Source organism: Cetorhinus maximus, chromosome 11, assembly GCF_964194155.1.
Source record: "Cetorhinus maximus chromosome 11, sCetMax3.hap1.1, whole genome shotgun sequence".
NCBI classification, from domain to species: domain Eukaryota; kingdom Metazoa; phylum Chordata; class Chondrichthyes; order Lamniformes; family Cetorhinidae; genus Cetorhinus; species Cetorhinus maximus.
In genome coordinates this window covers 7,508,276-7,533,272 of record NC_135889.1, presented here as the reverse complement: position 1 = coordinate 7,533,272, position 24,997 = coordinate 7,508,276, and the positions used below count along the sequence as shown (strand labels likewise).

Sequence of the window (24,997 nt, the reverse complement as noted above, 5' to 3'; positions counted from 1 at the left end):
TTACACCGATTACTTTATACCTATCCCCCAGGTTAGTGACCTCTCTGCTCACAGAAATAGGTTCCATCCGTTCTACTGAAGCCCCTCATAATTTTATAGACCTCAATTAAATCTCTTGAGTGAAGCTCAACGCAAACTGGAGGAACAGCACCTCATCTTCCGACTAGGCACTTTACAGCCTTCCGGACTGAATACTGAGTTCAACAATTTTAGATCATGAACTCTCTCCTCCATCCCCACCCCCTTTCCGATCCCCCCCCTCCTTTTTTTTCCAATAATTTATATAGATTTTTCTTTCCCCACCTATTTCCATTATTTTTAAATGTATTTCCATCCATTGTTTTATCTCTACCTTTTAGCCTATTTCGATTGCTTCACCTCACCCTACCCCCACTAGGGCTATCTGTACCTTGCTCGTCCTGCTTTCTACCCTTAATTAGCACATTCTTTTAGATAATATCACCACCTTCAACACCTCTTTGTCCTTTTGTCTATGACATCTTTTGGTTATCTCCACCTATGACTGGCCCTCTATCCAGCTCTACTTGTCCCCCACCCCCCCTTAAACCAGCTTATATTTCACCCCTCTTCTATTTTTACTTAGTTCTGTTGAAGAGTCATACGGACTCGAAACATTAACTGTGTTCCTCTCCGCAGATGCTGCCAGACCTGCTGAGTTTTTCCAGGTATTTTTGTTTTTGTTTTCAATTCAATCTCCTCTTGGCCTCCTGTATTCCTGGCATCACCCCAGCCTGTCCAATTTTAGCTCCTGGCTAAAACATGAGTGCACAAGGTGTAATCCTTGGCAGGGGCATGCTCAGGGGAATGCAGCGTCTTCATTGGGTGAGCTTTCTGGGTGTCGCCCTTCTTGCTGTGCAATCATTATTCCTGTGGTGCACCCAAGGTCGATAATAACCCGAGATCTGACAGAGGTCGAGTTACTTGGTGTGGTAGCGAGATGGCACTAGACTTTTTCAAGGTGCAAGATCATGCTGCCCGGTATCGCAAGTACAGGCTTCCTTCACCCAACGAAGTCCAGGGGCTCATCGTCCGCTATCTGCAGAGAAAGGTAAAAACCGTGGCCAGTGTGAAAATCAACACTCTTGCAGGGGAGGGTTTGGGAGCCAGCTGTGAGCTCAAAACATTAGTCACGGGCTTTTGAACATAGAAAGGGAGAATATAATCTGAATGTAAACTAGCAAGAAACATAAAAATGGATAGTCAAAACCTCGACAGGTGTGTCAAGAGGAAAGGAGGAGTATTGAGAAATGCATTACAGGCAGAGGTGGGAGAATTTCTAATGGGAAATGGCAGAGAAGCTAAATAATAATCATAAATAATACCTTGTTTGTCTGTCTGCATGGAGGAAAATAGAAAATGACTTCCAGAAATGACAGGGAGTCAAGGCATGAGCGGGAATGGAGGACTGAAAGAAATTAGTATCGGTGAAAAAGTGGTGCTGGAGATATTAATGAGGCTGAAAGTTAATAAATCCCCTGGACCTGATCTACATCCCAGAGTGTTGAAAGAGGTGGCTGTAGAGATAGTGGATGCATTGGTGGTCATATTCCAAAATTCTAAAGGTTATGGAATGGTTCCTACAGATAGGAAGGTAACGAATGTAACCCCCCTGTTTAAGAATGGAGGGAGAGAGATGGTATGTTGGCCTTCATCGCAAGGGGATTTGAGTACAGGAGTAAAGATGTCTTGCTTCAATTGTCCTGAACTTCTCGCCTGGAGTATTGTGAGCAGTTTGGGTCTCCTTACCTAAGGAAGGATGTACTAGCCATAGAGGTGAAGGTTCCCCAGACTGATTCCTGGGATGGCAGGATTGTCGTATGAGGAGAGATTGGGGAAGATGACATTGAGCTAGCTGATCAGCCATGATCTTATCAAATGGCGGAGAGGCTGGAGGGGCCGAATATCCCACTCCTGCTCCTATTCTAATCTTATTGCTGGGTTTGACGTTGATCGTAGGATCTCGGGCACGATGAGGACCCGCTTAACGTGATCCCAACTCAGGATTTAAAGGGCCAGTTTGTACACCCTCTCACCGAACCCCCGGCCCCGTTCCTCCCTCAAACCCCTCTTGCCCCACATAGCCCCTCCACTCCCTCTCCCCATTTCCTCCCCCATCCTCCACACTGCCCTCCTCTTCAACCCTCTCCCTCCCCCTCTGCCCACCCCCTATTCCCTTCCCCCTCTCCCACACACCCCCAGCTTCCCACCTGGGAGTTAAAATTGCCCCCGTTGTGTTCGATCGAAGGGAAAGTGGAGAATGGTCCGTGACAATTGGCTGATCGCAAGCTGCCAGACCCTCCGCTCTATCCAAGTTGAACACTAGCCAGTGATATATTTTAAAGTGTGTGAGAAACTCCAGCAGGACACAGAGTTTGTGCTTGGAAGATTTCAGTATGTCATGTTCTTATCCTGTGACTGGTGAGTTGACTGATATTTTCAAGACCGGAAGTTCTCTAATTCAGTGAACGGTTTGCATTCCTCTGGCTGCCAATACATGTTGAAGCAGGCGAGAGGAAAATTAGAGGGTGCAGCTGGGGGAAACCAGTTTTGTGAGATGAAACACGGAACAAACCTCCCAAACTCTCAGTTATTTTCTACCTGCCTCCCAACCAAAAAAATCATGGTGTCGTGTGAGGGCCCCCTGCCTGCAAAGGGTCCCTCTCTGGCCCCTTGCCAGGGAATGGCACTTTACAATGTAACAGTGACTGTGGAATCAGCTGAGGGAGGGGAGGAGGAGGAATTCTCCCCCCTGACTCCCAAAAATAGAGGCAGAGAATGCTGACCCCCACCCCCCACTATCTCGCCCTCCTTGGCTTGATTCGCCTCCCCCACCCCAGGCCTATCCGTGGCCCTGCTAAGTTTGAGAAGCGCAGGATGATCATTCCAACTGTCCCGGCCATTCAGACAGTTTAATAAACAGCAACGGTCAAAGTGTTACGACTGTATAAAAGGTATTCTCAAGGTGGTCCACAAGCTAAGAATGTGTGTGTGTGTGTGTGTGTGTGTGTGACTAAGACCTCACCCTCTATATTTTTTTCATAAAACGTATAGAGATATGCCCATTGCTATATCTTAACAATTTCAAGCTAGTCACAGACCCAAAATGGTTAAGTCGACGTCGGTCTGTGATCCTCACACAAAAGAAGCTGCCTGGCAGTATCAGGGAAACTTGCACCTCAGTATCTCGGAAGAGCCTCATTGTGGGCTGCACAGACCAAATTCAAAGAGAGCTTTACAAAAGCCAACCATATTTCATAACGGAGGTTGGCCAACAGCAATAATATAAAAACAAAAAACTGCGGATGCTGGAAATCCAAAACAAAAACACAAACAGAAACACCTGGAAAAACTCAGCAGGTCCGGCAGCAATCGGCGGAGGAGAGCACAGTTGATGCCCTCACGCCTTCTTCTCCCTCCCAGAACCATGATAGGGTCCCCCTTGTCCTCACTTATCACCCCACCAGCCTCCGCATTCAAAGGATCATCCTCCGCCACTTCCGTCAACTCCAGCATGATGCCACCACCAAATGCATCTTCCCTTCACCCACCCTGGTGGCATTCCGTAGGGATCGTTCCCTCCGTGACTCCCTGGTCCACTCCTCCATCACCCCTCCTCAACCCCCTCCCAAGGCATTTTCCCATGCCCACGCAGAAGATGCAACACCTGCCCCTTCACTTCCTCTCTCCTCACCGTCCAAGGGCCCAAACACTCCTTTCAAGTGAAGCAGCATTTCACTTGCACTTCCCTCAACTTAGTCTACTGCATTCGTTGCTCCCAATGCGGTTTCCTCTACATTGGAAAGACCAAACGCAGACTGGGTGACCGCTTTGCAGAACACCTTCGGTCTGTCCGCAAGCATTACCCAGACCTCCCTGTTGCTTGCCATTTCAACACTCAACCCTGCTCTCATGCCCACATGTCTGTCCTTGGCTTGCTGCATTGTTCCAGTGAAGCTCAACGCAAACTGGAGGAACAGCACCTCATCTTCCAACTAGGCACTTTACAGCCTTCCGGACTGAATATTGAGTTCAACAATTTTAGATCTTGAACTCTCTCCTCCATCCCCACCCCCTTTCCGTTTCTTCCCCCTCCTTTTTGTTTTTTCCAATAATTTATATAGATTTTTCTTTTCCCACCTATTTCCATTATTTTTAAATGTATTTCCACCCATTGTTTATCTGTACCTTTTATGCCCTTTTAGTATTATTTCACCCCACCCCCACTAGAGCTATCTGTACCTTGCTTGTCCTGCTCTCTACTCTTAATTAGCACATTCCTTTAGATAATATCACCATCTTCAACACCTCTTTGTCCTTTTGTCTGTGACATCTTTTGGTTATCTCCTCCTATCACTGGCTGCTTGTCCCAACAACCCTCCCCCTCCCCACCCCCCTCCCCCCTTAAACCAGCTTATATTTCACCCCTTTCCTATTTTTATTCTAGGACATCTTTTGGTTATCTCCACCTATGACTGGCCCTCTATCCAGCTCTACTTGTCCCCCACCCCCCCCTTAAACCAGCATATATTTCACCCCTTTCCTATTTTTACTTAGTTCTGTCGAAGGGTCATGAGGACTCAAAACATCAACTGTGCTCTTCTCCGCCCATGCTGCCGGACCTGCTGAGTTTTTCCAGGTATTTCTGTTTCTGTTTTTGGCTGGCCAATAGTAGTTGGCTCATCTGGTAAGACAAAGGACCCCGCAACCTTCCTTACAATTCTTAATGGTTGAAACATTCAACAATCTCGGGAACCCAGATGAGGGACACCCAATCTTTTGTCAAAGAGAGTATGAAGTGCCGGGAGTCATGTGACATGGACTTCTATTTTGTGGAGCCAGTAATATTGCCTTGCTGTACTGCACAGTCTATGTCTGCTATTTTAATATCTAACTAGCAGCGTCACAGACAGGGAGCTCTGATCCAGCTTGGACCCTTGGTCCTTCTACACCGCTTCTACTGGAAAGCCTGCACCATTGCCTACAAGACTGAATCCTCTCGGCATGCCTGTCTCATCAAGTGAAGCCAACATCACTGGAAAAGTGAATTATCCAGCATCGTTTATCAACCCACCGACCTCCGTGAAGGAATACTTCATTGGACTTTGATTCTGAAGTCTGGAACCCAGATGAAACAATATTTATTTTCTCTGCAGTCTCTGCACTGTAAATCTTTCTTTTCTCTATCCCTCTTTTACTATATGAATGCAAGGGAGGCAGTGATGCTACCCTCCTGCTGCACTTTATGTGTGCAAATAAACTAGCCCTTTGGCCAGGATTTTCCGGCTGTTGGGTGGGCTCGGAGGGGGCGAGGGGGAGCAGCCATGAATTAGACCGTCGCCCGCGATTGGGCCCCAACCACCATTTCGCACTGACTGTCCTCACACTTCCACACAAGATGGTTTCTTACAGCCTCCCTTACTTTTTTAAATTCTTTCACAGTGGGTGAAAGTGGGTGCCACCAGCCAGTCCAGCATTTATTGCCCATCCCTAATTGCCCCTTGAGAAGGTGGTGGGTGAGCTGCCTTCTTGAACCGCTGCAGTCCATGTGGTGTAGGTACACCCACAGTGCTGTTAGGAAGGGAGTTCCAGGATTTTAACCCAGTGACAGTGAAGGAACGGCCGATATATTTCCAAGTCAGGATGGTGAGTGGCTTGGAGAGGAACTTCCAGGTGGTGGTGTTCCCATGTATCTGCTGCCCTTGTCCTTCTAGATGGTAGAGGTTGTGGGTTTGGAAGGTACTGTTGATGGAGCCTTGCTGAATTCCTGCAGTGCATCTTGTAGATGGTATGCACTGCTGCCACTGTACGTTGGTGGATATTGAAGATGGTGGATGTGGTGCCAATCAAGTGGGCTGCTTTGTCCTGGATGGTGTCAAGCTTCTTGAGTGTTGTGGGAGCTGCACTCATCCAGACAAGTAAATAATATTCTATCACACTCCTGACTTATGCCTTGTAGATTGTGGACAGGCTTTGGGGAGTCAGGAGGTGAGTTACTTGCCACAGGATTCCCAGCCTCTAACCTGCTATTGCAGCCACAATATTTATATGGTTGCTCCAGTTCAGTTTCTGGTCAATGGTAACACCCCCAGGATGTTGATAGTGGGGATTCAGTGATGGTAATGCCATTGAATGTCATGGGGAGATGGTTAGATTCTCTCTTAATTGTTGGAGATGGCCATTGCCTGACACTTGTGTGGTGCAAATGAAGCAGCTGAAGATGGTTGGGCCGAGGACACTACCCTGAGGAACTCCTGCAGTGATGTCCTAGAGCTGAGATGATTGACCTCCAAAAACCACAACCATTTCCCTTTGTGCTAGGTATGACTCCAACCAGCGGAGAGTTTCCCCCTGTTCCCATTGACTCTAGTTTTGCTAGGGCTCCTTGATGCCAAACCTGGTCAAATGCTGCCTTGATGTCAAGGGCAGTCGCTCTCACCTCACCTCGGGAGTTCCACTAGTTTGTCCATGTTTGAACCCAGGCTGTAATGAGGTCAGGAGCTGAGTGACCTTGGCAGAACCCAAACTGGGTGTCAGTGAGCAGATTATTGCTAAGCAAGTGCTGCTTGATAGCACTGTTAATGATCCCTTCCATCACTTTACTGATAATCGAGAGTAGACTGATGTGGCAGTAATTGGCTGGGTGGATTTGTCCTGCTTTTTGTGTACAGGACGTACCTGGGCAATTTTCCACATAGTCGGGTATGTGCCAGTGTTGCAGCTTTACTGGAACAGCTTGGCCCATAGACTTTGCAGTATTCAGTGCCTTCAGCAGTTTCTTGATGTCACGTGGAGTGAATTGAATTGGCTGAAGACTGGCATCTGTGATGCTGGGAACCTATGGAGGAGGCCGAGGTGGATCATCCATTCGGCACTTCTGGCTGAAGATTGTTGCAAATGCTTCAGCCTTATCTTTTGCACTGATGTGCTGGGCTCCTCCAACATTGAGGATGAGGATATTTGTGGAAGCTCCTCCTCTAGTGAGTTGTTAAATTTTCCACCACCATTCATGACTGGATGTGGTAGAACTGATCTGTTGGATGTGGGATCACATAGCTTTGTCTATCGCATGCTGCCTCTGATGTTTGGAATGTAGGCAGTCCTGTGTTGTAGCTTCACCAGGTTGACGCCTCATTTTTAGGTATGCCTGGTGCTGCTCCTGGCATGCCCTCCTGCACTCTTCATTGAACCAGAATTGATCCCCTGGTTTGATGGTAATGGTAGAGCGGGAGTTATGCCGGGCCATGAGGTTACAGATTGTGTTTGAGTACAATTCTGCTGCTGCTGATGGCCCACGGTGCCTCATAGATGCCCAGCTCGGTCAGTAATGGTGCTACCGAGCCACTCTTGGTGATGGATATTGAAGTCCCCCACCCAGAGTACATTCTGTGGCCTTGCCACCCTCAGTGCTTCCTCCAAATGGTGTTCAACATGGAGGAGCACTGATTGATCAGCTGAGGGAGGGCGGTATGTGGTAATCAGCAGGAGGTTTCCTTGCCCATGTTTGACCTGATGCCATGAGACTTCATGGGGTCCGGAGTCGATGTTCAGGACTCACAGGGTAACTCCCTCCCAACTGTATACCACTGTGCCGCTACTTCTGGTGATGGTGATGGTGGTGCCTGGGACATTGTAGGTGGGATTCTGTGAGTATGACTATGTCAGGCTGTTATTTGACTAGTCTGTGAGACAGCTCTCCCAATTTTGGCACAGGCCCCCAGATGTTAGTAAGGAGGACTTTGCAGGATTGACAGTTTGACAGCTTGCTGTTGTTGTTTCTGATGCCTAGGTCAATGACTGGAAGATTTTGGAGCGGTTTTGGTACAATTTGTTCAGCCATTTTAGAGGGCAGCTAAGAATCAACCACATTGCTGTGGGACTGGAGTCACATGTAGGCCAGGCCAGGTAAGGACGGCAGATTTCCTTCCCTAAAGGGACATTACTGAAGCAGACGGGTTTTTACAACAATCGACAATGGTTTCATGGTCATCATCAGACTTTTAATTCCAGATTTTTATTCATTAAATTCAAATTCCACCATCTACTGTGGCAGGATTCGAACCGAGCTCCCCAGAGCATCACGCTGGATCTCTGGATTACTACTCTTGCGCCATTACCATTAAGCCTCACCCAAAACCACAAAGCGGTTGTAGTGATTGTAGGTATAACCTTTCTGTTATGACACAGCAGTTGGTAAAGGCTGAGTTGTTTAAATCCCAGAGGGAAACTTGAACAACTGTCATAACCTATATTTTCAGTTGGTATATTTGAGATGCAGCTCTGAATTCAGGAATAAGACCACCGAGCCTCAAGAGGTTTTTTGTATAAACTAAATTGAACATTTATTAATTTAACAACAAATTAAACACATACACGCGTCTACAAATGACTACCATAATAACTTTTAAACAAACCCCTAAATTAATCACTCCCAGGTAACTCTTCACCAAGGCAACAATAACCCATAGACTTTAAACAGACACCAGGCAAAGCACATTTAACCGTATGAATTCAAAATGAGATCCCTTGCAATTTGTTTCTTTTGCAGACACAGTTAGGGCTTACAGGCTGCTTAGATCTTACATGCCTTTGACCTGCACATAGAAAACTCCTTTCTGTTTATACCTAGCCTCCCCTTTGAATGCAAATTCTCATTGTATCACCAGGCCCTTTGAACTCCACCTCTTCTAACAATAAAACCAATTTTATCAGTAATATAAACACATTGCTTGGTATCTCCCAGCTAGGTGCAAGATTTTACTCCCTTCTTTGGAATGGTTTATCCAACAAATGCAAATGTCCTCTTTACCTTCCAGCGTTCTGTTTATCCAATTAACATCTCAAACTACTATACATCAAAGCACCCAGACTAACTGGCTTTAATGCAATTAAGCCACACACACACAGACACAGACCCTACTATAAGTCCAATTTAAAAATAATTTCTAATAACATTATACACATTAATATCTCTTCATGACATTGCCTACTGCCTTTAGGGGGTCATCTGATTGTACAGCCAAATGAGCCCTAAGTGCGGGTAATCTTAGGGGGGGCGGCGTATTCTAGTCGTGGGCCTGGTTCAAGCCTGCAGCTTCTTAATGAGCTTGGTTATAAAGTTATCTGCTTCAAGTATGAAACCTGTCCTGTACATCAGGTTTATTACAATGGTGCAATTCAAAGCCACTAAAATGTCTGCCCTGTTAATTTAGATTAGTCATTGTTCACAAAGCAAAGGCTGGCATTTTCCAGTCTCTTCGTTGCAGAGCCCGCCACGGGAGATCGACTTTCGGTGGGACCAGATGATCCCGCCAGCCGGAGGGAGTGGAAAATCCCACCCAAAGGAGTTAATTAAATTGTAGTCTTTTGAAGAAGTCGTTTCTGCCGATATCAAGGGAGTTTTGACAGCATTCGAAAACTCCGTTTTTTTTTTAATCCTTTCATTGGGCGTGGGCGTTGGCCCCAAGGCCTGCATTTGTTGCCCATCCCGAGCTGCCGTTTAAGTGACCTCGCTAGGTCATTTCAGAGGGCGAGGTTAAGATTTAACCACGTTGCTGTGGGTCTGGAGTCACATGTAGGCCAGGCTGGGTAAGGATGGCAGAAAGCAAGGAGAGAGCATGAAAAGAGGCTGGCAGCGAACATTAAAGGGAATGCCAAGGTCTTCTGTAAGCATGTAAATAATAAAAGGGTGGTAAAAGAAAGAGTAGGGCTGATTAGGGACAAAAAAGGGCACTTGCATGTGGAGGCTGCAGAAATAGCGGAGGTGTTGAATGAGTACTTTGTATCTGTCTTTACAAAGGGAGAAGATGCTACCCAGGCTGAGGTGGGAGAGGAGGTAACTGTTTCACCATAAGAACTTACAATTGAGAGGAAGAAGATGTTGGAAAGGCTATCTTTGCTTAGAATAGCGAAGGTACCAGGACCTGATGAGATTCATCCAAGGGTACTGAGGGAGGTGAGAGTGGAAATTACAGAGGCACTGGTGATAATCTTCCAGTCTTCCTTAGACACAGGGGAGGTGCCAGAGGACTGGAGAACTGTGGATGTTACACCCTTGTTCAAAAAGGGGTGCAAGGATAAAGCTGGCAACTACAGACCAGTCAGTTTGACCTCAGTGGTAGGGAAACTACTGGAAACTATAGTATGGGATAAAAATCAATAGTCACTTAGACAAGTGCAGAATCATTAAGGAAAGCCAGCATGGATCTATTTGGGGAAATCATGCTTAACTAACTTGATGGAGTTTTTTTAAGGGGATAACAGAAGGTTTATAAAGGAAGTGCTGTTGATGTGGCTTATATGGATTTTCAAAAGTCATTTGATATAGAGCCACACAACAGACTTGTGAGCAAAGTTCTAGGTCATGGAATAAAAGGGAAAGCCAGCACTTGGATAAGAAATTGGCTGAGTGACAGGAAACAGACAGTAGTGATAAATGGTTGTTTTCCTCCTTTGGAGGAAGGTTTATAGTGGAGTTCCCCAGGGGTCAGTGTTGGGACCCTTGATCTTCCTGATATATACATTAATAACCTAAGTGGCAGATGAAGTTCAATGCAGAGAAGTGTGAGGTGATTCACGTTGGCAGGAAAGATATGGCGAGACAGTATAAAACAAAGGGAGAGCCTCTGAAGGAGGTGCAGGATCAGAGGGACCTCGGGTATATACGTACATAGGTCATTGAAGATGGCAGGGCGTGTTGAGGGAGCAGTTAATAAAGCATATCTTAGGCTTTATTAATAGAGGCATTGAGTACAAGAGTAAGGAGATCATGGCGGTGGGGCAGTTGAAGGCAGGCAGTCATGTGATGACACCTTCAGGAAAAGGTCTGTGTTTACCCTTCTTCCACTGCTGGATCCAGTTGTACGTTTGCAACTATTGGACATGAGATTTTTTTTTTAATTCATTCATGGGATGTGGGCTTGGGCATCACTAGCTAGGCCAGTATTCATTGCCCACCCCTAAATGCCGCTCTGAACAAGGGCAGTTAAGAATCAACCACATTGCTGTGGGTCTGGAGTCTTATGACCAGGTCAGGGTGGCAGATCTCCTTCCCTAAAGGGGCATTAGTGAACCAAATGGGTCTTTCCAACATCATTAGACTTTTAATTCCAGATTTTCATTGAGTTCGAATTCCGCCATCTGCCGTGGCGGGATTCGAACCCAGGTCCCCAGAGCGCTCTGATGGAGAGTCATACGGACTCGAAACGTCAACTCTGCCTTCCTCTCCACAGATGCTATCAGACCTGCTGAGTCTTTCCAGCTATTTTTGTTTGTGTTCCCAGAGCGTTACCCTGGGTCTCTAGATTGCTAGTCCAGCAACGATACCACTATGCCATCACCTCCCCCATGCAAACATTTCTGGGCGGGGGAGGGGGAGGTTGTGAAGAGATGTGTGTTTGACTCAAAATGTGATCCTCTTTTCAGAAGGGGAAGCCATTCAGCCTCGCAGTGGATATTGGATGTGGCTCGGGTCAGAGCACCAGGGGAATGGCTCCTTACTTTGAAAGAGTGATTGGGATTGATGTGAGTGAAGCTCAGGTTGAAGAAGCCAAGAAGGTGGATGGACCTGACAACGTCTCTTACAGGTAACCATAGCAATCTCAAGGTTTTGGTCCTTCCAAGGACAGAATAATGTGCTTGTGTTCGGTTTTAGATATTCTGTCCTCAAAGGGCCAATGCTACAGTGAAGAAAGAGATTCTGGGATGTGGAACTCCGATTCAGAAAGAGATCATTTGCTAAAACAAACCCAAGTGGTCAGGTGACTAGTGCAGGAAGATTGGTCATATTCCTGGTCATGGAGAGAGTACGGGGAGATAGTAATGAAAGCAAAATACTGCAGATGTTGGAAATCTGAGATGAAGACAGAAAATCCCGGAAATACTCAGCAGGTCTGTCAGCATCTGCGGAGAGAGAAACAGAGTTAATGTTTTGAGTCCGATGTGACTCTTCTTCAGGACTGAAGAGGTGATAGCTGGAATGTGAGGCTTTAGTTATCAGGAGAGACTAGAGAACGAAGAAGTAATTTCTTTAGAACAAAGAAGGTTAAGAGGAAACTGAGAGGTGTTTCAAATTACAAAAGGTTTTAATGGGGTAAATTGGGGAATAAACTATTTCCATTGGTTCATGAGTCAGCAATTTGGGTGGATCAGTTGAAGATCATCCATTGAAGGAAAACAAGAAAGATCTGGGTGTTTTTTTACATAGATAGTTATTAGTTAATGGCATGTCCTACTATGAAGAATAGTGAATTCAGAATCCTTCATATCTTTTATATGTGAAGTGAATTAATATTTGGCATGGGAAAACAATCAAAAAATTATTGGGAGGGAACAGAGGAATGGGACTAATTGGATAGTATTTCCAAAGAGCCAGCATAGGCACGATGGGCTGAATGGCCTCTGTCTGTGTGGTAAAATTCCATAATTCTACATCCATTAGATCTGTCAGAAACTGCCTTTATCGCAGAAGAATTAACTCCTGAGATACGAGATGACCCTGGTATGTCCATTAAAAATCTGCAGAGATATTGAAGCTGTTGCATTTGCTGTGTTTATTGATTCACTCGACAGACGGGGCTTTGCGGAGGAACTGGAGTTCGAGGAGGGTTCTGTTGACCTGGTAACAGCGGGAGCAGCGGCGCATTGGTTTGACATGAAGAAGTTTATGAAGGAGGTTGAGAGAATTCTAAAACCTAAAGGCTGTGTGGCTCTGTATTGTTATGAAGTTCCCTGTTTGTTAAATTATGATAACCGCACTGAGCACCCAGCCCAGATTGTACAAGATGTAAGTAAAATGAAAGAAAGACTTGCATTTGTAGAGCAACAGCCAATGGATTGTGGTCACTATTGTAAACGTAGCAGCCAATTTGCGCACAGCAAGCTCCCACAAATAACACTGCGGTAATGAACAGCAGATAATCTGTTTTATTGATGGTTGGGGGATAAATATTGACCAGGCCACCAGCTCATCTTTAAATTAGCACCACGGGAAGTTTCTCAGTTCACTACAAAGGCAGACAGGAACCTTTCATCTGAACCCCGGTCAGTGCAGCACTCCCTTAATACTGGAGTAGCATGTCGGTTCTAGATTCCGTGCCCAAGTGCTTGAACCCACAACCACCTGACTCAGAGATACGATTGCTACCAGCTAAGCCATGAGCTAACATAGCAAGTACAGGGCACCAACTGGTTTCCACTTGAAAAGAAATTTAAAATGTCAGTGATTTAAAAGTGCAGGAGCATTTTGCACAATGTGCATTTATTGTACAATTAAGAATTGGATGGAAAAACTCTGGCTGAGACAACAATGGTCCGACAGAAGTTGCTTTCGCAGCAGCTGTACCCTACGTCACCAATGGAATAATTATTTTTGATAAGAGTTTACCTTGAGCATGTTTGAACACGCAATTACTGCAAGATATGTTAGACCAATGATTCAATGTGGTAGATCTTTCTGTTGTACTTTCTATTTACAGTTGTTCACAATACTAAAGCCCTATGAAACTAAAGTCAATAAAATCGTATGGGATGAATACAAGGAAGTATTTGATGCCATCACTTTCCCTGACAAAGAGAGGTAAATGTATATCATACACAGTAATGCTAACACCAACCACCAAATATTAAAAATGAACTCACACGGTTTCTTATTCTATTACCTGGGTCCTGTATGGGGGAATATTGGTATATTTGAGTATTGCTAAATAAAGAGATGTTGAAGCTTTTTGTCTTGCACTCATCAGGACACTTCGCAAGAATACCAATATAAGGGGAAAACAACAATTTATACTGTATGAGAGGAGAGTGCTGCCTCCAACTGTCAGTCACCATCACTGGTGCATTCTCCATGGCAACACCTCTTCCAATCAGAGTACACTTGCCAACCAATCAGCACTCTGTTCACCACCAAACCAGGCAGTGGATTCCGAACACCCACCACCCTCTGGGTGAAGAGGTTTTTCCTCCTGCCCCCTCTAATCCTTCTACCAACCACCTTAAATCTGTGCCCCCTGGTAATTGACCCCTCAGTTTGGGGAAACAAGTCTTTCCTGTCTACCCTATCTAGGCCCCTCATAATTTTGTACACTTCAATTAGGTCACCCCTCAGCCTCCTCTGTTCGAAGGAAAACAACCCCAGCCTATCCAATCTCTCCTCATAGCTGCAATTTTCAAGCCCTGGCAACATTCTTGTAAATCTCCTCTGTACTCTCCCCAGAGAAATTATGCCCTTCCTGTAATGTGGACATACACACGAAGGCCTCTCACTTCCTCTACCCCTCTCAATAGCCTCCCCATTCATTGTGTATTCCCTTGCTTTGTTTGCCCTCCCCAAATGCATTACCTCACACTTCTCTGCATTGGATTCTATTTGCCACTTTTCCACCCACTCAACCAAATCATTGATATAATTCTGGAGTCAACAGCCACCCTCTTCACTATCAACTACATGGCCAATTTTTGTGTCATCTGCAAATTTCCCAATCATGCCCTCCCACATTTTAAGTTTTTTTCATTCATTCATTCACGGAATGTGGGCTTCGCTGGCTGGGCCAGCATTTATTGCCCATCGCTAGATGCCCTTGAGAAGGTGGTGGTGAGCTGCCTTCTTGAGCCGCTGCTATCCATGTGGTGTAGGTACACCCACAGTGCTGTTAGGTAGGGAATTTCAGGATTTTGACCCAGCGACAGTGAAGGAACAGTGATATATTTCCAAGTCAGGATGGTGAGTGACTTAGAGGGGAACTTCCAGGTGGTGATGTTCCCATTTATCTGCTGCCCTTGTCCTTCTAGATGGTAGTGGTCGTGGGTTTGGAAGGTGCTGTTGAAGGAGCCTTGGTGAATTCCTATAGTGCATCTTGTAGATGGTACACACTGCTGCTACTGTGTGTCGGTGTGGAGGGAGTGAATGTTTGTGGATGTGGTGCCAATCAAGCGGGCTGCCTTGTCCTGGATGGTGTCAAGCTTCTTGAGTGCTGTGGGAGCTGCACTCATCCAGGCAAGTGGAGGGTATTCCATCATACTCCTGACTTGTGCCTTGTAGATGGTGGACAGGCTTTGGGGAGTCAGGAGGTGAGCTACTCGCTGCAGGATTCCCAGCCTCTGACCTGCTCTTGTAGCCACAGTATTTACATGGCTAGTCCAGTTCAGTTTCTGGCCAATGGTAACCCCCAGGACGTAGTTGGTGGGGGATTCAATGATGGTAATGCCATTGAACATCAAGGGGTGATGATTGGATTCTCTCTTGTTGAAAATGGTCATAGCCTGACACTTCTGTGGTGTGAATGTTACTTGCCACTTGTCAGCCCAAGCCTGGATATTTTCCAGGTCCTGCTGCATTTGGACATGGACTGCTTCAGTATTTGAGGAGCTGCGAATGGCGCTGAACATTGTGCAATCTTCAGTGAACATCCCCATTTCTGACCTTATGATGGAAGGAAGGTCATTGATGAAGCAGCTGAAGATGGTTGGGCCAAGGACATTACTCTGAGGAACTCCTGCAGTGATGTCCTGGAGCTGAGATAACTGACCTCCAACAACCACAACCATCTTCCTTTGTGCTAGGTATGACTCCAACCAGCGGAGAGTTTTCCCCATTCCCATTGACTCCCGTTTTGCTAGGGCTCCTTGATGCCACACTTGGGCAAATGCTGCCTTAATGTCAAGGGCAGTCACTCTCACCTCATCTCGGGAGTTCAACTCTTTTTACCATGTTTGAACCAAGGCTGTAATGAGGTCAGGAGCTGAGTGGCCCTGGCAGAACCTAAACTGAGCGTCAGTGAGCAGGTTATTGCTAAGCAAGTGCTGGTTGATAGCACTGTTGATGACCCCTTCCATTACTTTACTGATGATGGAGAGTAGACTGATGGGGCAGTAATTGGCAAGGTTGGATTTATCCTGCTTTTTGTGTACAGGACATACTTGGGCAATTTTCCACATTTCCAGGTAGATGCCAATGTTGTAGCTGTACTGGAACAGCTTGGCTAGGGGCGTAGCAAGTTCTGGAGCACAAGTTTCCAGTACTATTGCCGGAATATTGTCAGGGCCCATAGCCTTTGCACTATCCAGTACCTTCAGCCGTTACTTGACATCATGTGGGGTGAATCGAAATGGCTGAAGACTGGCATCTGTGATGCTGGGGACCTCGAGAGAAGGCCGAGATGGATCATCCACTTGGCACTTCTGGCTGAAGATTTAAGTCCAAATCATTAATATATACAACAAACAGCAAGGACACTGAGCCCTGTGGAATACCACAGGAAACCCTTTTCTATTCACAAAAACATCCATCGGCCATTACCCTTTGTTCCCTGTCGCTGAGCCAATTTTGGACCCAACTCGCCACATTTCCCTGTACCCCATGGGCTTTGACTTTTCTGACCAGTCTGCCATGTGGGTCCTTGTCAAACACCTTACTGAAATCCATGTAGACTACATCCACTGCACTACCCTCATCAATCTTCCTTGTTACTTCCTCAAAAAATTTGATTAAATTAGTAAGATACGATCTTCCCCTAACAAAACCAAGGGGACTATCCCTGATTAATCCATTCCTTTCTAAGGGTGGAGACATCCCAGATTTGCACTAAGTACGGTAGTGGGCGAGGAAAAGAACGATTTAACTGCCAGCCCTAATGGCAGCTTTTCACACTATCGCCCCAATCCTGCCTAATAAATCATGCGTTCCCACGCAACTATTTCACTGGCGGGTACCTCTGATTCCACCCTAAGTGACAGTTTATCCTCAGAATCGATCCCAATAATTTGTCCTCCACCGAAGCCAGACTGACCGGCCTGTAATTATTTGGCCTATCCCTCGCACCCTTTTTAAATAATGGCCCAACATTCGCAGACCTCCAATCCTCTGGGACCTCGCCTGTATCTAGTGAGGATTGGAAAATGATCCTCAGAGCATCTGCTATTTCCTCCCTGGCTTCCTTTAACAGCCTGGGATACAATCCATCCACCCCTGGTGATTTATCCACCTTCAAGGATGATGTCAGTCCCTCCAGAACTTCCTCTCTCATTTAGATAACATGCTTCTTTTTTTATTCTTCCTGCCAAAATGGACAATTTCACATTTTCCCACATTATACTCCATTTGCCAGATCTTTGCCCATTCACTTAGCCTGTCAATATCTCTTTGTAGTCTCATTTCCTCTTCACAACTTACTTTCCTACCTACCTTTGCATCATCAGCAGATTTATCTTCTGTCCCTTCAGCAAAATCATTTATATAAATTGTAAAAAGTTGAGGCCCCAGCACTGATCCCTGTGCCACACCACTCATTACACCCCACCAACCAGAAAATGACCCATTTATGCCTACTCTCTCTTTCTTGTTAGCTAGCCAATCTTCTATCCATGCCAATGTGTTACCCCCTATACCAAGCTTTGATGAGGCACCTTGTCAAATGCCTTCTTGAAATCTAAATACAGTACATCCACGGGTTCCCCTTTATCCACAGCACGTTACTTCCTCAAAGAACTCCATTAAGTTGTTTAAACATGTTTTTCTTTCACAAAACCATGTTGACTCTGCCTGATGACCCTGAGCTTATCCAAATGTCCTGCTATAACATCTTTAATAATAACTTCTAACATTTTCCCTATGACAGATGTTAAGCTAACTGACCTGTAATTTCCTGCTTTCTGCTCCCTCCTTTTTTGAATAAATGAGTTACAATAACTTTTTTCCAATCTATTGGAAACTTCCCCAAATCTAGGGAATTTTGGAAAATTAATACCCACACATTAACTACTTCACTAGCCACTTCTTTTAAGACCCTAGGATCAGGACCCAGGGACTCGTCAACCCACAATTCCAACAATTTGCTAAGTACCACTTCCCTGGTGATTGTAATTTTCCTGAGTTCCTCCCTCCCTTCCATTTCCTGGTTTATAGCTGCTTCTGGGATATTACTTGTATCCTCCATTGTGAAGACAGATGCAAAATACCAGTTCAATTCAACTGCCATCTCCTTATTTTCCATTATTAATTCCCCGGACTCACTTTCTATAGGACCAACGCTCGCTTTGTTGACTCACCACTTAGCGCAAATCGGGGACGATTCCACCCCTTGCCTTTATCATTCCTCATCTCTACCCAAACTGCTTCTATATCCTGGTTTCCTGAACTTGGGTCATCCCTCTCTACTGTGCTAATGTCGTCTTTAATTAATAAAGCCACCCCTCCACCTTTTCCTAGCTTCCTGTCCTTCCTCAATGTCACATACCCATCAACATCCAAGTCCCAATATATGCCATCCTGCAGCCATGTCTCTGTAGTGGCTATCAGATTGTACTTATTTATCTCTATTTGCATTATCAGTTCTTCTGTTTTGTTTTGAATGCTATGTGCATTCAGATGCTGAGCCTTAAAATTTGCCCTTTTATGAGTTTTGTAACCTCTAGCCTTATCAGCTAATTTACTTTTAGATTTGTACTCTCTGTCCCTTCCTGTCACGGTCTGTTTATCATTTCCCACATTAATACCTTTCTCTCTTGCCTTGACTCTACTCTTTTGTTGTAGGGTGGCTGAGTTGTACTATTAGTGATGGAGTTGATCAGCAGACACTTCTTGAGTGGAAACATTAAGTTTATTTATAATATACTCAGCAGCAACTACACCCATGCTTTCAACTTCAACTATATCTCTACACTGTCAACTGAGTAGCCCGAGCTACTCCCCTATTGGTTACTACAGATCATGTGATCTTCCTTAACAAGCATTATTCTTAAAGGTACATTACACACTAAATAAAACCATAATTACTAAATCTTTGAAATACCGCAACTTCCCAAATTTGATCCCTTCCCCCTACTATGTAGTCTAAACCCCTCTCTACTTTCCTAGTTATGCAGCTTGCTAGAACACCGGTCTCAGCATGGTTCGGGTGTGGACCATCCCAGTGGTACAGCTCCCACTTTCCCCAGTACTGGTGCCATTGCTGGAACCCACTTCTCCCCCACCAGCCTTTAAGCCACACATTCATCACTCTAATCTGAATTGCCCTTTGCCAATTTGCCCGTGGCTCAGGTAATAATTCAGAGGTTATTTACTTTTGAAGTTCTGCTTCTTAATTTGGTGCCAAGCTCCTCTTACTGACTGTGAAGAATCTCGTTCTTTGTCCTGTCCATGTTGTTGGTACCAATATGGACCATGACTATTGGATCCTCCCCCTCCCACTGTAAGTCCCTGTCCAGCCCTGAGCAGGTATTGGGAATCCTGGCACCAGGAATGCAACCCAGTGGTCTGGACTCTCGCTCTTTGCTGCGGAGAACAGTGTCAATCCCCCTCTCTATACTATCCCCTACTACCACTACATTCCTGTTTGCTCCCCCGACTTGAACGGCTTCCTTTACCCTGGTGCCATGGCCAGTCTGCTCATTCACCCTGCAGACCTCACTTTCATTCACACAGGTTGCAAGCACCTCAAACCTGTTTGACAACTGCAAAGTCTGAGGCTCCTCCACTCCTGTCTGTTCAGTCCCTTTATCTGCCTTATTCACGGTCACGTCCTCCTGTCCCTCACCGCTGACCAAAACACACAACCCTATTCTAAGAGGTATGAGCATCTTCTGGAACAAAGCGTCCAGGTATTTCTCCCCCTCCCTGATGTAGCGCGGTGTCTGCAGTTCGGCTTCCGGATCGATAATCCTGATCGGGAATCCCTCCAGCTGCTTAGCCTTTCTCCAGACATGTTTGTCCTGGATCGCCATAGCATCCAGAACAGCCCACATTCCATAGCACAACACCGGCCATTGTTACTTATGTTAGTTAGTTAGTTAATTTCATTTAATTTCTTTCTTAATTAACCTTGAATAATTTGTTTGAATACTACAGTGTACCTTTGCTAGTACCACCTACAACTAAAAGTTATACGTTTCTTAATTATACAGGCATGTGTTTCAGGTATTTATTTTACTTTATTTATTTTATTTTAAAGTTTCAGTTCTTCTTATTTATAAATCTACCTTAACTCTGATGTGCTAAGCTAGCTATTGACACACCATCAAGCACTTACCGGCCGATCAACTGACTGGTTTCCTGTGATGTCACAGTTGTTTTTTTCACTCAGTTTCCTCAAGCTGAACTCCACACTGCTTTATGGACACTGTCCCTCTCTCTCTGAACTCCACACTGCTTTATGGGCACTGTCCCTCTCTCTCTCTCTCTCTCTGAACTCCACATTGCTTTATGGGCACTGTCTCTCTCTGACCTCCACACTGCTTTATGGGCTCTGTCCCCCTCTCTCTCTCTCTCTGAACTCCACACTGCTTTATGGGCTCTGTCCCTCTCTCTCTCTCTCTCTGAACTCCACACTGCTTTATGGACTCACTCTCTCTCTCTCTCTCTCTTTCTCTCCAAAATCCACTTTGCTTTATGCGCTCTCTCTCTCTCTGAAATCCACACTGCTTCATGGGTTCTCTCTTTTTCTCTGAACTCCACACTGCTTTATGGTCTCTCTCTCGCTCTCTCTCTCTCTCTTAACTCCACACTGCTTTATGGGATCTCTCTCTCCAAACTCCACACTGCGTTATGGTTTCTCTTTCTCTCTCTCTCTCTCAACTCCACACTGCTTTCTGGGCCCTTTCCGAATGCCACACTGCTTTATTGGCTTTCTCTCTCTCTCTTTCTTGCTCCCAAATCCACACTGCTTTCTGGGAAATCTCTCTCTCTCCCCCCCAAAATCCACACTGCTTCATGGGCTCTCTCTCTCTCTCTGAAATCCACACTGCTTCATGGGCTCTCTCTCTTTCTCTCCGAAATCCACATTGCTCTATGTGCTCTCTCTCACTCCCTCTCTCTCTCTCTCTGAACTCCAGGCTGCTTTCTGAGCTCTTTCCAAATGCCACACAGCTTTATGGGCTCTTTCTCTCTCTCTTGCTCCCAAATCCACGCTACTTTATGGGAAATATCTCTCTCTCTCTCTGAAATCCACGTTACTTTATGGACTCTCTCTCCGAAATCCACACTGCTTCATGGGTTCTCTTTCTCTCTCCGAAATCCACATCGGTTTATGCGCTCTCTCTTCCTCTCTTTCTCCGAACTCCGCGCTGCTTTTTGTGCTCTCTCTCTCTCTCCGAAATCCACACTGCTTCATGGGATGTCTCTCTCTCTCTCTCTCTCTCCGAAATCCACATCGGTTTATGCGCTCTCTCTCTCCGAACTCCACACTGCTTTATGGGCTCTCTCTCTCTCTGTTTGATCTCATACCCCCTGACATCGCTTGTTTCCCTCCCTTTGAGATTATCAGTGCAGCTGTGGTAACAAAAAGTGACGCCATTTACACTGGCCTGGATGAGTCTGTCTAAAAGTGTTCGCCCCTCCTCCCTGCCCCATCCTGCCTCAAACTGGGCACACCAGTCCTCCCTTACTCTGTATCACATTCCCAATTATGGTGGCTTGCCTATATCCTCATGGGAACGTGGTTGCCTCTGCTTGCTGTCCTGTTCATATTACCCATTACCTCTCTTTTAAATATTCTGTTTCTCTGACTCCCTCACTCTCCCAATGTTACTCACACATCAGAGGCGCAATGGGTAATATTGGGGTAATATTCAGATAAAACAAAACAAAATCAAATTTGTGAAAGTCCATGGTAGCAGTATTCTAACAGATATATATTTTAAAAATTAATTCATCCTAATAAAGTAAGCAGTGAATACACCGGCGGCTTGTTATAGTTCACTCAGGGAGCCAGAGTTCGTGTAGCAACATGCCCATTGTAGCTCCACACTTCCCATCACAAGGCTGACCAGGAATCTCTCCCACTCTTACCACCTACCATTGGCATGTGTTAGAAAGATTTATAAGGTGTCTGGCTGTGTTATGAACACACCTTCCTTGGTCATCAAGTCCTGCAGTGGGACTTGAAGCCGGAGAGTCTAGGCTCAGAGGAAGGGATACTACCACTGCACCACAAGACCTCAAATATGCTAGAGGACTTCCCAAGTGCTTCACGGTGTTGGGTGTAGTTCAGTAGGTCTTATTAAGGTATTTGCGGCAGTTCAAAAGTAAGTACTTATCAACTGCTAGAAACTAAATACATAGGTACAGTAGCAGACAGAACTGAGAGCTGTCTCCACGCTTGCTTCTACACACAGCTCTGTCCAACACTACACGGACCCTTAGGTGCAGGTCATGTGTCCTCTTACATCACTGTGTGGGCGGTGTACTCCTCATTCTCACGTTAACTCTTTACGTGCCAGACCCTTATCCTACACCAAATATCCCAAAACTCTCCAAGGAGACACAATAGGTAAAAGTCCTACAACAGTGCTTTACTCTTATAGTAACAACCTCTTCTTTGACACAGAGCTGAAGACATTTATATTAAGTTGAAGAAACCTGTCTCATGGTTCATCAGCTATCTGAGATCCTCGGTTTTATATCAAACCTACCTGAAGAATGATCCGGAAAATGCTAAAGCATCATTGGAAAAGACTGAACAAAGGTACAAAACCCTATGAAGACTGTGTCCTCTCCGCTGATCTGCCCAATGATGTTTAATTGTCCCAAACTGCGAGGTTGGCTCAGGCCTCCCAGCCCCAGTGACCCGGGGATCAGTGTTGGGAGGTCCCCCTGTGGCTCCTAATTCATGTTAATGACTCCGATTCAGAAAAGCTGAAGAAACTGGCCGGATTCACAGACACTTCAATCCTGGGGACTGACAGATGAGTTTGACCCAATATTTAAGCTGGCACATTTTAATACAGATAACTGATTGCGAAGATACACGCCCAACATGTATACCTCACTTGTTAGGGAATAGGAGTTCTCATATAGGTTTAGAAATAACTCCCCAAGATATTACATTTCAAAAGCATTTATTGAATTTGCATAAAGCATAAAACGATAACTATAATAATTACACTTACAGGCCAATCCTTGTGGAATTCTGAAGTAGTTTTTTGAACACCCACTTTTTAAACTTTCCTTTCCTCCCTGTTACATGTCACATGTTTCATGCAAATACCTCGTTCAGCCAGTTCAGTTTTAACAGGAGTCACTCCCCAAGCCTTCACCTTGGCTGAACTGTCAATTTCCAAACCCGCGATCTCCACCGTCTAGAATGACAAGGGCAGCAGACACACCACCACCTGCAAGCCCCACCTCCAAGCCACATACCATCTTGACTTGGAAATATATCGCCGTTCCTTCACTGTCGCTGGGTCAAAATCCTGGAACTCCCTCCCTAACAGCACCATGGGTGTACCTACACCACATGGACTGCAGTGGTTCAAGAAGGCAGCTCACCACCACCTTCTCAAGGACAATTAGGGATGGCCAATATATGTGGCCCTAGCCAGCGACGCCCACATCCTGTGAATGAATGAAAGAGAGTCCAGCTTATCTGCACTCAAATGTCACCTTGGATACCATAGCCAGATAGAATTTCCTGACCCTACATGGTAAATGTGTTAAGAGTTGATAGTGAGAGCTGTACAATTTGCATTGTAACTGTACCTATCTGATATGTATTATTCTGGAAGTGTTAATGCTTTGTCTCTTCCGTCAGTCAAGGTCACAGATTAATTGGTACAATTTTAAGGGGTTTGCAGGAACTGAGAGGTCTGGGGGTTTATGGACATAAATCTTTGAAGGTGACAGGACGAGTTGAGAGAGTTGTTGAAAGAGCAGGATCCTGGTCTTTATAGATAGAGGCGTACAGTATAGGGGTAAGAAAGATAAGCTAAACCATTATAAATCACTCGGCTGGTTTACTGTGCTCAGTTCATGCTCTAGGAGGGGTGTATGAGACCTTGGAGAGAATAGGAGATTTATAGAATGGTATCGGGGGGAGTGGCTTCAGTTACATGGGGAGACTGGAGAAGCTGGGATTGTTCTCCTTAGAGCAGGGAAGGTTAAGGGGAGATTTAATTGAGTAATTGAATAAATAGATGGAAACTGTTTCTGGTGGTCAGTAACCAGAGCAGATGGATTTACGGCAATTGGCAAAAAAATCCTGGGTGAGATGAGCAAGTCGTTTTTTTACTAAATGGATTATGATCCAGGATGCACTGCCTGAAAGGGCGGTGGAAGCAGATTCAATTGGACCTTTCAAAGACAATTGGATAAATTCTTGGGGTGTCACAGTTCACTCAAGGAGTCCAAGTTGCTATGGCGACATACACTTTTGCACACATGTTGTAGTCCAGAGCTATGGAGGCTCCAGTTTCTTTCCATCACATGGCTGACCAGGAATCTCTCCCACATTTGCCACCTGTCATTGGCATGTGTTGGAAAAATTTACTAGTTGACACTCAACCTGTTTGGCCACATTATACATGCACCTATCCTTGGCCATCAAGTCCTGGAGTGGGACTTGAACCCAGAGCTTTTGGTTCAGAGGCAGGGACATTACTCATTGTGCCACAAGATCTCCATTCATCAGTCCTTGAAGAGGAATTAATTCTAGCCTACGAGGAAAGAGTGGGGTAGTGGGACTAATTGTGTATTCTATCAAAGGACATGATGGGCTGAATGGTCTCCTTTGTGCTGGATGATGCTGTGGTTCTATCATTTTATTCTCTATCAGATGGGCTCCACTTCACGACATAGTCACATCGCTTTTCATAAGTTGAATATAGCTTGATTCTGTCAGTTAAACTTTGATGAATTTTCTCTCTCTCTTTCTCTCCCTCTCCCTCTAGGCTTCTGAGCACCATGGGGGTGTCCAGTGAGACCGTCGTGGAATTCGGTATCAAATATTTTTGCCTCTTGGCGAGCAAACCTGAGTGATGTCCGCAGGCTTCCTCCCAGAGCCCTTCCTGGCCAAACTACACAGACTAACTTCAATCGATAGACCCTCTGAGTCTCCCAGGACAGGAGTTCAATCAGAAATAGGATCAAATTTTTAAACACAATAAATAGGTGGATTGCTTGAACTGGGACGATGGATTTAAAAATCCATTCGGTGTGGTTACTCATCATCAGTTTTTATTGAATAAAGGGCACGCTTCCCTTTTAAACAGC

The 24,997-nt window shown here is 45.4% G+C and overlaps 1 protein-coding gene across 2 annotated transcripts; it reads left to right on the top strand.

Annotated features, from left to right (window-relative positions):
- The first annotated feature begins 898 nt into the window (after nt 1-898).
- Nucleotides 899-24,997, top strand: LOC144686363 (putative methyltransferase DDB_G0268948). 2 transcript variants are annotated; one of them, XM_078551450.1, is made up of 6 exons: nt 903-1,069; nt 11,443-11,603; nt 12,589-12,802; nt 13,494-13,594; nt 22,338-22,475; nt 24,676-24,997. In XM_078551450.1, exons 1-6 carry the CDS (start codon nt 959-961, stop codon nt 24,761-24,763), a joined length of 813 nt encoding a protein of 270 aa, XP_078407576.1. In that variant the 5' UTR covers nt 903-958; the 3' UTR covers nt 24,764-24,997. The 2 variants fall into 2 exon arrangements, with proteins under 2 accessions (XP_078407577.1, XP_078407576.1); XM_078551451.1 differs by lacking the exon at nt 22,338-22,475 and having other exon boundaries at nt 899-1,069.

Excerpts from the sequence above, each read along its gene's own strand:
- LOC144686363 (XM_078551450.1), top strand. The coding sequence starts at position 959 with ATGGCACTAGACTTTTTCAAGGTGCAAGATCATGCTGCCCGGTATCGC. Across the intron at positions 11,604-12,588 it reads CCTGACAACGTCTCTTACAG|ACGGGGCTTTGCGGAGGAAC; the intron begins GTAACCATAGCA and ends TTCACTCGACAG. Across the intron at positions 13,595-22,337 it reads ACTTTCCCTGACAAAGAGAG|AGCTGAAGACATTTATATTA; the intron begins GTAAATGTATAT and ends TCTTTGACACAG.